Genomic DNA, 13,624 nt, shown 5'->3' with positions numbered 1-13,624 from the left:
ATATCATGGCATGAGGGTACATATCAATATTATTGATGAGGATTCTTAAAGGTGGTGAGATCCAACTAAGAGATATCTGTTGTTGATCCACTAATAGGATGGTTACATATTGATGTTTTTAGTGAGAATAGGAATTAATAAAGGAAAGTATTTTTTTATGTTTTGATACCATAATAGTAATATGTATCCATTGTATATTTGTAAGTAGGTGCTAATAGGAAAAGATGAACAACATAAGTTAGTTTTTGGTTTGAAGGTGTATATTATTGCAACTAGTACATAATGAAGTTATATTTAATATTTTTGTTATAGGGTAGTTAGTATTGCAGGATGTTCTAGTCATATGTAGCTTTTGGAAATTACTTATATATTTATAAATTGTTGTTTCAAAATATTCCCCAACTATTAGGCTAATTTTTATAACAATTTATCCCTTATATGCATAAGGATAAGATATCAAGGATCTAGAGCACTTTATAATTCATACAAAAAGTAGGTAAATAAAGTTATATTTGCATCTTTTGCTCCAATAGTTGTTATGTAAGGAAAACTATTAGAAGTCAATTATTAGGAATAATTCATAATCCTTAGCTTAAATTATGTGGCACAAGTAAGGATAAGTCTGAACTAGAGAACTTGAAAATAATATAATATAGAATGTTGAGGAAAAATAGTAAAAAATAGCAAGGAAACCATGTCAAATGACATGTGGAGGAACAAATGGCCAACACTCCAATTCTATAAGATGCACGTGGATAAGATATCAGGGATCTAGAGCACTTTATAACTCATACAAAAAGTGGGTAAATAAAGCTATATTTTCATCTTTGGCTCCAAGAAGGTATGTAAGGAAAACTATTAGGAGTAAATGACTAGGGATAATTCATAACTCTTAGCTTAAATTATGCAAGTAAGGATAAGTCCGAATTAGAGATCTGGAAAGATAATATAATATTGAATGTTGAGGAATGAGAGTAAAAATTAGCAAGGAAACCATGGAAAATGACATGTGGAGAAACAAATGGCCAACACTCCAATTCCAAAGGATAACCTAGTAAAAAATAGTAAGGGTCGAGGATTAGGAGGGACTCTTGACATATGCTTGGAAGCAAGCTTGGAGATGAAACTTTGTAACCCTAACTCTAGAAAAATGGATAAGGCAAAAATTTAATAGTCAACTTCTAAGAGCACTTAAAATTAATTTCCAAAAGTAACATGTTAAAGGTATGAACAAATATTTATTTTAAAATATATATTGATGAGAACAATCAAGAAAAAAAATATTTTATTTTTATTTCGAGATTGAATTTTGGGATTCAAAATGTGGAGGATAAGAAATGGAGGACAAACATTGAATCAAATGAAAATAAATTCTAGCAAAGGGTGAAAGATAAATTTAATTTATTTAACCCCCTAGAAGGTTTAAGGAATAATTTCACACATACCTAGTACATTTGGTGCAACTCTTAAAATTGTGGGAAAATGGTTTAATATAGATTTGATAGGTTCTATGCGAATAAGGACTACTTTAACTTTGAACCTAATGTTGATGGATGCAAGATAAGTGTATACCATTACTCCCTATCAGAATATCACCCTTTCAAGCTAGAATCTTGTGGTGTAAATAAAAGAATGAGAAAACAAAATAAGATGATTTATTAATTCTAAATAAAAATATATGTTAAAATATGAAGATTGCAGAGATGATGTCTTCACTCTTAGGAAAATAAAAAACTGAATCCCTAAAGGCTTAGGTTCTATTGAGAGATGAGAGCATAATGTTGATGGGTGTAAAGTGTTATTCCAGGCCAACGGGAAAAAGAGGGCCATAGGTAGAAGAAAGGAAGAGAATACTCTCCAAGAAAGACTCCTAAAGGCTAGAAAGGATATTTAGGAAGAACATACACATGAAACTGTAGGAGAGGAGCTAATAAATGTTAAGAATTATTTGAAAAAAAATTAAAATAATAAGATTAAGAGTCTTAAGATAAGAGCCAAACTAAATTGGCTAGGAAATGGTGGTAAGGGTACCAAATTTTTCTATAGATACATTAAAGAAAAAGGAACAAAAGAGAGAATTAATAAAATATAGCACGAGGATCATTTATTAACCAAAAAGGAGGAAATTAAAAGATAATTCTTTCTCTTCTATAAAAGTATTTTCACTTTTTAAGGAAATAATGACAATAGCGTTAAGGCTAGGAACTACATCAAACATATCATCCCTAGGAAGATATCTAAAGGTGGTGTTGTTAATTTATAAAAAGAAATGTCTAAACTGGAAATAAAAAAGTTGTTTCTAGTCTTAACAATGATAAATCACCTAGAATTGATGGCTTATATATTGAGTTTTACGAAACCTTTAGTGATTGGATCTATGATGATCTATTTTAATTGTAAACTAAGGCTCTTAAGAAGACCCTTGGGAAATAAGATAAATAAGAGTATAATTAAGCTTCTCCCTAAAGATGGAGACAAATTATTATTAAAAATTACAAGCTAATTACCCACCTTAATATATCTTATAAGATACTAGTTAGCCAAGGTTATGGGTAGAAGATTGATTGATATTCTTCCCGCTTTCATATATAGCTCTAAAACTAGATTTTTTGAAGGAAGGTATATCATGGAGAATTTTCTAACTAGCTAGGAGGATATGGAGTGGACAAAATACACTAAGAAAAAGTTCTCTATGCTTCTTTTAGATTTTGAAAAAGCTTAAATGATAGGGTAGAATGATCCTTTATGAGAATAACTCTTGAAGCATTTGGCTTTCCTAAGTCCTTTTGCAATTTATGATGAATACTTTGATTAAAAATAATGTTGCCCAGGTCGAGTTAAATGGGGAATTATCTAAAGATTTTAATTTAAAGAGATAGATCTATTAGACAAGGATGCCTCATTTCTCTAGCCTTATTTGTAGTTACTTTTGATTCTTTATACTATCTATTGAGATAAAACTGTTTCTCCTAAGATTAGAGGCCTAACTTTGCATGATAATAGTGAGTTATTAAATATTCAATTTGCACATGATACTATAATTTTTGTGGAGATTGATGATAGAAATGTGAGTACAGTCTAGTTCAAAAAGTTATATTCTTTCTGTGGAGCCTCAAGGGAAAATATATCCAATGCAAAATCTATTATGCTAAGATAGTTTGATGCTCCTACTGCATGGATCAATAAGTATAACTTTCAAGGGGGGGAGGTCGCGAGGGGGGGGGGGGGGGGCTCTAATAGACAGGTTAGATATATTGGTATTCCTTTTGCTATCAGGCCTAACTTCAAAGAGATGTGGATTTGCATAAAAATAAAAAAATAAAAGAAGCTTGATGGTTGGAATACGCATTTCTTATTCTTACTTGGCAAAATTCAAATTTGCCAAAACATTTTATCCTCTTATAGTTTGTACTATGTATTTTTTTGTCTATTTAGTAGCTATCAAGAGAATGAAATTGAAAAGAAAATAAAAAAATTTCTTTGGTAAAATGGTAAAGGCAGACAAAAAAAATATTCAGTGAATTGGATTTAGTGTTGTTTGGATAAGACTCAAGGGGGTCTTAGTCTTAATAAAATGAGAAACCATGGTATTGCCCTAGCTGAAAAATGAATTATTAGGTCTCTTGAAGGTAATGAGCCATGGAAACTCTTGGCGAGGAATAATATAAAGTTTGGTATTCCTAAGCATGATATTTTTTGAGAAAACTACCCTTTTATGTTTTTTTTTAGTAAGCATTCCATGACACCTATAGGATTTGAGGCATTTAAGAGTATTTGGAAAGCTTGGGAAGTTTTCAAATTCAAAGTGAGCAATTGTGATTTCATTATAAATAATAATAAGAAAATTGATATAAACAGATCTATATGGTGGAACCTTGAGTGTAATGGAAAATTGTTGGCTTTGTTGCAAGGGTGCTCAACCAAGAGTTGGGATTTGAAAGGAATTAAAAAATTTAATAGAATTCTATATAAGGGGCAACTTAAAGATTGAGCTTACTTATGTGACAAACTAATTAGAGAACCTACACAATCTTAAGAGAGCCCTATAAAGGTCTCCAATTCCCCATTGATTGTGTGCATAACCTTAACCCTTGTAATGAATCCAAATGACATGATGAGACTAAATTAATTAATATTAAAGTTAAATTAATTTATAGATCTATCTCTAATTCTTCTTCAATTTATCAGTGTCTCAATAAAAGTTGGAATCTGATTTTTGAGGATAAACAATGAAATAAAATCTTTAAAGCTAAAAAAGGCCTATTTTAGATGGTTATTTTTACTTCAAAGATCGCCTGCTAGGCTAAACTCTTGTGATTTTAAAACATGTTCTATTTGTAGGAAACTAGAATCTATTAAACACATCTTATTTGAGTGTTTTTATGCTAAATAAATTTGGGTTCTCTTTTGTAATGATTCTATGTATTGAAATGCTAACACAAAGTTTAACTGGAAATAAATTTTAACTTGTACTATTAGTAGTTTAGACAATGAACCGAGTCTACTTTGGCTACATATGTCAACTAAAATTCTATGGTTTATTTGAAAGGAAAGAATGAAGAAAAGTTTAATGGCCATAGAAGAACACTTACTAGGTATTAAAAAAGAATCACTCTATTACATGTTGCAATGGAGGTCACATAGAGAATGGATATGGTGAGAGATAAATTCATGAAACTCCTCAATGATGGTATTGTTATAGTAAATGAAAAAGAGATTAGATACAAACATACCTGGCACTATGACCCTTTTGATGATAGAGAACCATTCCTCAAGGCTCTCAAAGTGTTTCAAATGACTTATAAGAGGCTATCCAAAGAGAAGGTCGATAGGTCAAAGGTAAAGATCATGGCATGAGGGTACATATCAATATTGTTGACGAGGGCGTCGTGGAGGCGGTGAGATCCAACAAAGAGATATCTTCTATTGATCCACCATTAGGTTGGTTAGATATTTATGTTTGAGTGAGAATAAGAATTAGTAAGAAATTCATTTTGTTATGTTTTGTTACCACTAATATTATATATCCACTGTACATTTGTAAGTAGGAGTTGATAGGAAAAGATGAATGAACTTTAGTTAGTTTTTGGTTTGTAGTTTAATATTGCTGCAACTAGTACATAATTAAGTTATATTTATTGTATCTAATATAGGGAAGTCAGTCAGTATTAAAGGATATGTTAGTCATATGCAGTTTTTGGCAACTACTTATATACTTATAAGTTGTCCTTTTAGGCTCTTGTCTAGCCACTAGGCTAATTTTTGTGGCAACTTATTCCAAGTATATTTAATTCAAAAAAAAGGGGTTGGGATTACAAAGGAAAATGTACCACAAGGAAAACAAATAGTGATTAACTAGACCAGAAACTTGACTTTGAAATAGGTGTAACAGTTAACTAATCAGAGTCAAAGCTCAAGGAAAAGGTACATGTCAGAATATGTAACTACCAAAGTGCAAAACTTGATAATTATCACAAGCAAATGATCCAAATAACTTATATACAACTAAGACTTGATTCATATTGTGAGATTATGCTTGAAGCAACCAAGATCAAAAAGACCAATAGATAACACAATAACAAGAGAGATGAAATATGACAAGAATAAATTGTATTCCTATCAAAATGCCAAAGAGATCAACTGGATGATCAATAATCCCTACATACAATGTAGATGATCTTGCTTATAAAGGCAAGGCTAAGAGACAAGAGAGAACACAATGATGACATGTGGCTCAATGAAATGCAAGGGTACGTAGGAGGAATAGTAAAATACTCGACATGAGGTGGATCACCCACCGAAGGTGGAATTATCACTCCACAACAAGTGGATATGATAAAGTAACAACAATATCACACCATAAAAGGTGGAAGTTCGTCTACATACACACTCCCAATATATGCACATCTCCCTAAGTGTCTCATATGCAAACTACAATGTTATGCATGTACCTAAGTAAACTTAAGTAAAGTGTAATTATATCCAAGATGAATAAATAATTACACCAACAACCCCCCTTAAGTGCAACTTAGGAGAATGCACTTAAGTCTACAATGAAACTAAGCAATGTTATGCATGTACCTAAGTAAACTTAAGTAAAGTGTAATTATATCCAAGATGAATAAATAATTACACCAACAACCCCCCTTAAGTGCAACTTAGGGGAATGCACTTAAGTCTACAATGAAACTAAGCAATGCAAGATGGGTCCCGACTACATGGCCATGTTAGGTACCCATGTACAAATGCAAATGCAATCTCCCATAAAGCGGTGAAAGAGAGAAAAACCCAATGGGAAAAACCCTCCCCCAAAAGAGATGAAAACTATACAAAGAACTCTCAAAGAAGCATGTGAAGTACTAACCCCATGTGAGGAAAATGTCCCCCCCATATGAGAGGGAAGAAAAGAGACTAGGTAGCCCCCCCTCAATGTAGAATTTGCACCAATGGTAGAAGCTCAAAAATGAATGAAGAAACTGCTCCATGAACGTTTAACAACGTTCTTCCCCTTGGGAAGAAACAAAACCAAAGGTGTATCCATGAAATCTCCCCAATCATGAAGGGAAGATGTAGGGAAAAAAATCATGATGAATGAAGTCTTTGAAAACTGCTCAAGTGTCCCTATGTTGATGCTAAAAGTTACCCCCTTCAAAGGTGGTGAACTTCTCCACACTGCTGAGAAAGGCACTCCAAGATCTAGTGGAGATGAATGTAGAACAAGATCCAAAGACGCACATGTCTCCTTTAAGGATAAAGAGACCTCCTCCAACTGTTGTACATAAGAATCCACAATCATGTCAACCTAGAAAGAATGATCATGTAGAGAATGAAAAAGAGGGTCAGAGTGTTCCCTCACAACAATTGAAGAAGAATTATATTCATCAAAGAGAAGATGAATCTCATCAATGATGTCTCCCAAATCTACAATGTAGGATTCCACAAACAAACTTACAATGTTTGTCAAGTAGTCATCCCAAGAAGCTAAAGCTAGAAGACAAGGTATATCCTGTTGCACTGAATCACAAGAAGGCAAAACTATCACACTATCTACATCATCAGGTATAATAGGTGATGTGATATCAAGAGGAGGAGATGAAATGCAAGGCTCAAGAACGGGGTCACATGTGAGAATCCCCAAGTTCAAGTACCCAAAGTTCTCCTCGAAATATGAATCATCATAAAAAAGGCTCATCATGTAAAGAATCATCATATGTAAAATCATCTTTATCAATATGAAAAAAATTAGAAAAAGGAACATAACCGAGATGCATGATCCACCATCCGAGTTGCAATGATAGCTCTACTCTCCAAGTCTCCAATGATAACTGACTCAAGTGTAAAATCCAGAGTTTTCTTTGCTGTGCCATGTGTGATTTGATAGATGGAAAGAAGATTGTTTGTCAAATGGGATACAGAAAACACATCATTGAAGGAATTATCCCCAATGGCAATAGTTCCTTTCCCATCACATCCATGTATGTATGATTTCCCATCAAAGTATGTGGCATGGTGCAAGGCTCAAATGTAGAAAATATAGGCTGTGAAGATGCCATATGATGAGAAGCCACTAAATCTAGAAGCCATCTCCCTGAATCGTGACTTGAAGTAGCACAAAGAGCTTGACCTTTTCTAGTCCAAAAAGAGTGAGTCTTCCCACTTGTAGCGGACATGAATACTTTCTCTTTCCCCTTTGATTGTGAGGAAGTGGAAGGTGACGAATCCTCCTTGTAGGCATTAGGCAAATCGATGTTGTTCTTTTTGAGGATATCTATGAGCTCATCAATCTTCTTAGAATGGCAACGACACTCCTCATGACCAACCTTTTTACAATAGGCACAAGTAGGTCTCTCTTTCTTTGGTGAATTGTCTTTCTTGGAAGAGGATGGATCCCCTTGTTGTGGAGAAGGTGGTGCTTTGTCCTTAGGCTTTGATTACCCTTTCTTGTTGTTTGAGTTGTCCTTTCATTTATTTTCTTTGTTCCCTTGAGTTGCCACTAATGCTTGACACTTAGAAGTCTTAAGAATGCCCATGCTTATCAACTTAGTTTGCTCCGTCATCAACATGTTGGTGAAAGCATCAAATGTAGGCATTGTGTATCTTGAACCAATTGTCATCTTATGGGTTTGGAAACTAGAAAAAATGCTACATATTCTTGTGGAAGCTTGCCCATCAAATTGAAGATCAATTGAGTATACTTCTTATCAATGCCACAATCTTTGAGTTGTGCCCTCAACTCATTTGTTTTAGTGACATAATCTTGTATTGTATCAAAGTTCTTGGGATTGAACATGGTGAGATCACTCTCAATTTGATATCCCCTAATATCATCAACTTGACCATACAAGTCTTGAAACTTTTGCCAAGCATCCTTAATTAAGTAGTACATTTCTCAATATGAAAGATGAGATCTTTTGATACATACTTTCTTAGGGTACCAATTGCCATGATATTGTTAGTGAGCCAATCCAAGTGAAAATTAGGATCAACCTCAGGATCAACGGGAGCAACAATAGCTCCATAAATGTAACGAGATAATTATTTTTCTATTACTTTACTCCATGCATCAATTTTCCAAGTAGCATAATTATGTGGAGTTAAGAGAGGAAACTTAGGAGAACCTATCACAACAAAATGAAATAAAAAAGAGACGAGCACAAGAGACACCCCTCCAAATTCACTCAATCAAAGTACCCTCCGCCCATCGCCCCCAACACCCCCCCAAAAAAAAAAATAAATAAATAAATAAATGATGTTTTAGGCACTTTATATGTAGTGCATATACAATACGACACTTGCAAACAATGGCAAGGTGGACTTCTGATTTTGTTTTACAACTTGCCCCAATAGGCTTAGAACTACAATGCAAAAGACCAGAAAGATAGATCTATGCAATACAAGTGCCAAATTGATAAAAAAAAACCATATGTTGAAAGTACAATTTACACTCAAAATAACTATAAACTGATAGCAAATTATGAAAGTAGATGAAAAATCATGCACTTACACAAAAACAACACCTGAAAAGGAGTTTGTATGAGCCCGAATGGAGTCTCGAAAGTTGCAGAAACGGGGAATGGACAGGTTTCAGTCACCAAAAACTGAATTTTCTGAAAAATATATCCACCCAAATTAGAAAATAACACCACAAAATGAAAGTACACAAAAATAATGCCAATTTTAAAAAAAATTGCACTAAAAAAGAAGCTAAAATGACCAAGATATGGGCCTTAAAAGTTGGGCAAAAAATCAAAACTAGTCAATAGAGGGGTTGATAAATCTATGAAAAATGTTGACGCAATGCTGACACCAACAAAATGATAGGTTAAATTTGATGGCCGTCACCAAACCGCCATCCATGCCTCGCATCCGTACAATGATAGCATCAACCATACATATGATGATGTCACTGATGGCTAGACAACTGGGCTTACATATCGTACTGTACGGAAATCTGACCAGTTGTACACGTGTCCGCTGATGGGGTGATGACTGTGTCTGTAAGCTGATGTCTTCGCCACGTGGTTGATGAGGTGGCAGTACGACTGCTGTTGGGCTGTACGGTCAGTCTGCGTGTCTGCTGATGATATCCGACGTGACATGATGAATGGGCAGTCGACATGGCATGCCTGCATGGGCGAATAATGCCCTACCACATGGGTCTGCTAGAAGGTCGCGGGATGGTTGCTGGGAGAAATGTGAAGGCGACAACGATGAAGTGGTACTGCCGGTGGAGGAAGGCATGACGACTGACAAGGAAGGCATGGCGGCCGATAGGGGCTAGACCTGGTTGCCAGAGATGGTTGTGTGCTCGGTAAGAGAGAAAGGTCGACACTACAATAAAGCCGACGGGACAATAAAGTTGGTGGTAGACTCAGCTGCCGGAGGAAATAAGAGCCAGCAAGGGTGTGGCTGGCGCGGGCAGAGGCCGCTTGGAAAACAACAACGGGAGTGCAAGTTGGCCGGAGCAGAGGGTCACTGGAGGGAGAGAAGACCGGCAGGCGGCGATACGAATTACCGGGAAATTGGTGGCCGACGGTCCTCGGGCAGTCGACTGTGATCCCAACGGGCATCAGAAAACTGGTACGGCCCTGTAAAAACAACGTCGGGCAGAGTACGGTGGGGGCACAAAGTCCCCACAAAATATATATTTTTTGATTTTTGATTTTTAATAAAACCTTTTACATATTAAAAAAATCTGCGAATTATAAAAGAATAATTGAAACAACCAAGATCAAAGAATCCAACTGTTGTACAATATGAAAATTAGCCCTCACTTATCATTAAAGTTGTCTAATATAGGTGTAAAATTTCTGAAGATTTGTTTAAAATAAAATGGAATAACAATAATATAGTAGAAGAACTATATCATAAGATTATATAATCTTTTTTATGTGGTTTCTCTTTATTTATATTTAGAATATTTCTTTTATGAACCATGAATAAGGTAATAAACAAAATAAACTAGGGAACAAAGTAAAAAAAGTTATTTTGTGAAAATAAGATGTGTAAGGGGAATAGGAGGTTTGCTTCCTACTGGATAGGATAAGTCAAATACCATACAACTTAAATATAAAAGAGGTGACATGTAAAATGATAGGCTATAGCAAGTGGGACTTGTGAATAATGTAGCCGAAGGAACTATCATATGAACTAAATCTCCCATCGGAAAATAAGAACATATGCTTTAAAGTATCTTATGACTGAAAAAAAACAAGTCAAAACCAAATTTAAATAGAACATACCATTTTAAAATTAGAATAGTTCAAATATTTTAATAATATTAAAATCTTAATAAGAAAAAATAAACCTACATTCAAAACATTATTCCAATATACAATCACTAAAATTTTCGGGTGTTATTTAACAAGAAGCCAACAAATACTACCAAGTACCCAAAATTAAATTGTTGTTCTGATAATAAAACCAGCAATGAAAAAATTAATTGGGAACATCCAAATAATTATGTTAAATTCCCTCAAAACATATAGTATAAGAAAGTGAAGCTCCCATAACCTCTCTCAAAGTAACACCCACTATCTCATTTCTTTTTTTCTTTTCTTCCAATATAGGGGAAGAGCACCCTAACTTTGTGCTTCTCAAAATCCTACGTGGGAATTTCAAATCACTCCCAATTTTTTACAATAGCTTACTTGGCAAGTCCCCTGCTTATAACTAAGCTTTCACGACCACATCATCAAGTATGGTGCCACATCAACATGCTTTTTGCCAAGGTGTCCAAAACAGCCCCCCCGAAAAGTGAGACCAATAGACGTGCAAAAAAAGCCCCAATAGTTGTGCAACTGATATGGCATCACTTGATTGGTTACTTTTACAATATTGGTACGTTTCCTAACAACTATTGGTACATTTTCTAACAAAAAATGATATTTTATGTTTCAAACAATAGGTTTTATTTGTTCAATTTTTGGAACAAAAGATATCAACAACCCTCACAACAATTGGTACATGCTCAACTACTGGTGCTCTTACCCTATGCACCATTACTCTTTTAAATAGAATTAAACACTAGGGGAGAGAACCCAGTAGTTGTGCACCCTAACTTCGCGCTTCTAAAAATCCTACATGGAAATATTAAATCACCCAAATATGATGCCACACAACACACTTTTTACCAAATTGTCCAAAACAGCCCCCAAAAAAGTGAGACCAATAGGTGTGCAAAAAAGTCTCAATACTTGTACAGTTGATGTGGCATCACATGATTGGTTACTTTTCACAACAAATGGTATATTTCATTCAATTATTGGTACTTATCACACAACTATTGTTGCAAAGTTGTACAAAAGTTGGACATTAAATCAGCAAGTATGGGGTATTAAATCAACAACTTCTATCACAAGAATTGAAACGTGCTCAACTAGTAAATCCTTTCCCCTAATTCATTCATAAAAAGAACAAAAATTTGAAGGTCTAAACTCCTACCATGATGGCAATCTTCTGTAACACGACTGACAATTCTTACATATTACAATACCAATTTGACGATTCATATTGGCATAATGCATCTTTAGCCCTTCATTTCTGGGCGTTTTTTCATTTCGCTAATAATATAGAGGCAAGGAATTAGACGTCCTAATAGACCATGGTAATGTCCATACATTCATTCTTCGTCACTTCAGCTTTTTAAGAAAAAACCCCAGAATTGAAAGAACAATTCAAAACATTTAGAACATGATATAACTTATTCTACACTCTATCCAGTTCAATATACAACAAAGATAAGGCCATATTAAGCCTGGATTCAAAAGATTGCAGTCCACAGACTTTCCTCAGATTCAATCCATGCCTCATCGAGTTGATTCTCTCGCTTCAGAAAAGGCAGCCCTCCTATGCACGTCTCTTCCGGGCAGTCATTCTCCCTTGCCCCAAAAAATGAGGACTCAAACAAACCCATCTCCGATTCAATCAAACCCTCCACGCTTTCATAAGATCTGGGAGATTCCAATTGAGTTCTGCGCTCACACACCTCTTCAAAAATGCTATCCAAAGAGACAGACGACTCAGACTCACAAAATGACTCATGGGTTTTGTTCCCATCAGTCGAGCTTGAGCTCATCATGTCTTGTGATTCATAACAAGGCAACCCACAATTATTATCATGAAAACCCAGAGAGAAGCACTGTGGGGTGGCACTCTGAGGTTTCAATTCCAAAACCCTCTCCAAATTCTCCATATACTCATGCACTGCTGCTTCAGACACTTCAGGGCTGAGCCACTCTCTTTTCTTTTCATAATTTGCAACAGGAACCACCACAGATTCTTCCTCGCATATCTGAGAGCTATAAGATTTCCATGGATCTGATACGGATTGAACAGAGACATTCACCTTGTCCGTAGATTTGTCGGTGGTAGTGGGTTGTGCAGGAAAGTTGAGCTTGGCCTTTTTTCCTCTGATCTTTCGAGCCTCACGATCATAGGCAATTGCAGCATCTTCCACTGAGTTGTAAGTTCCCAGCCAAACTCTAATTCCCTTAATGGGGTCTCTGATCTCTGCTGCCCATTTTCCAGAAGGACGCTGCCTCACTCCTCTATATAAATGATGCGGCTTCCTCTTCTTCTCAACTACTTTTTTCACCACACGTTCCTCTTCCTCTTTCTGGCAAGGTGCCTGATGAGGAGCTTTACCCAGATGATACTCAGAAAACTTGTCAAAGTCTGTCCATACATCTCTGACAGTAGTTTTTCGGCCATTAGTTTTGCCGGCTATAAACTCTGATATGATGCTTCCTCCACACATTTTCTACTTGCAGACAAAATCAAGAAAACAGGCGGTCGCTGGCTGTTTTGAGCCTTAGAAACAAGGGATTATTTAAGCATGCAGTCCTCCACTTTCTACGGTCATTAAAACCCAATTTGTAAGCAAGTGGCCTTAATCATTGAGTATTTAAAAACTAGATTATCTGCAACTTGTGTGAAAGAATTAGGGCTTTGAATTGGCAGTGGGGGCCACTCTACGCATTGGATGTGACACTTATTGTCAATAAAATAAATTTGACATTTAAAGAAATGTCTTGCAACTTGCAATATTCCATAAAACAAAGTTCACGTCAACATCCAGTGCTTAAAACCAGACACGCCTAGGCTTAAAACTATGGACACGCCC

At 35.3% G+C, this 13,624-nt stretch overlaps 1 protein-coding gene across 1 annotated transcript; it reads right to left on the bottom strand.

Moving 5' to 3' along the window:
- Positions 1 to 11,874: 11,874 nt before the first annotated feature.
- Positions 11,875 to 13,376, bottom strand: LOC131054518 (ethylene-responsive transcription factor ERF042). The gene has a single exon (XM_057989048.2). The coding sequence runs from the start codon at positions 13,256 to 13,258 to the stop codon at positions 12,263 to 12,265; it is 996 nt and encodes a 331-aa protein (XP_057845031.2). The 5' UTR covers positions 13,259 to 13,376; the 3' UTR covers positions 11,875 to 12,262.
- Between the last annotated feature and the right edge of the window lie 248 nt (positions 13,377 to 13,624).

The sequence above is a fragment of the Cryptomeria japonica genome, chromosome 7 (assembly GCF_030272615.1).
Source record: "Cryptomeria japonica chromosome 7, Sugi_1.0, whole genome shotgun sequence".
In the NCBI taxonomy this organism is placed as follows: domain Eukaryota; kingdom Viridiplantae; phylum Streptophyta; class Pinopsida; order Cupressales; family Cupressaceae; genus Cryptomeria; species Cryptomeria japonica.
Note: the sequence above shows the minus strand (reverse complement) of the source record. Positions and strands in the feature narration are given on the sequence as shown.

What these genes read in the sequence shown, in the direction of transcription:
- LOC131054518 (XM_057989048.2), bottom strand. Translation starts at nt 13,258, where the DNA reads ATGTGTGGAGGAAGCATCATATCAGAGTTTATAGCCGGCAAAACTAAT.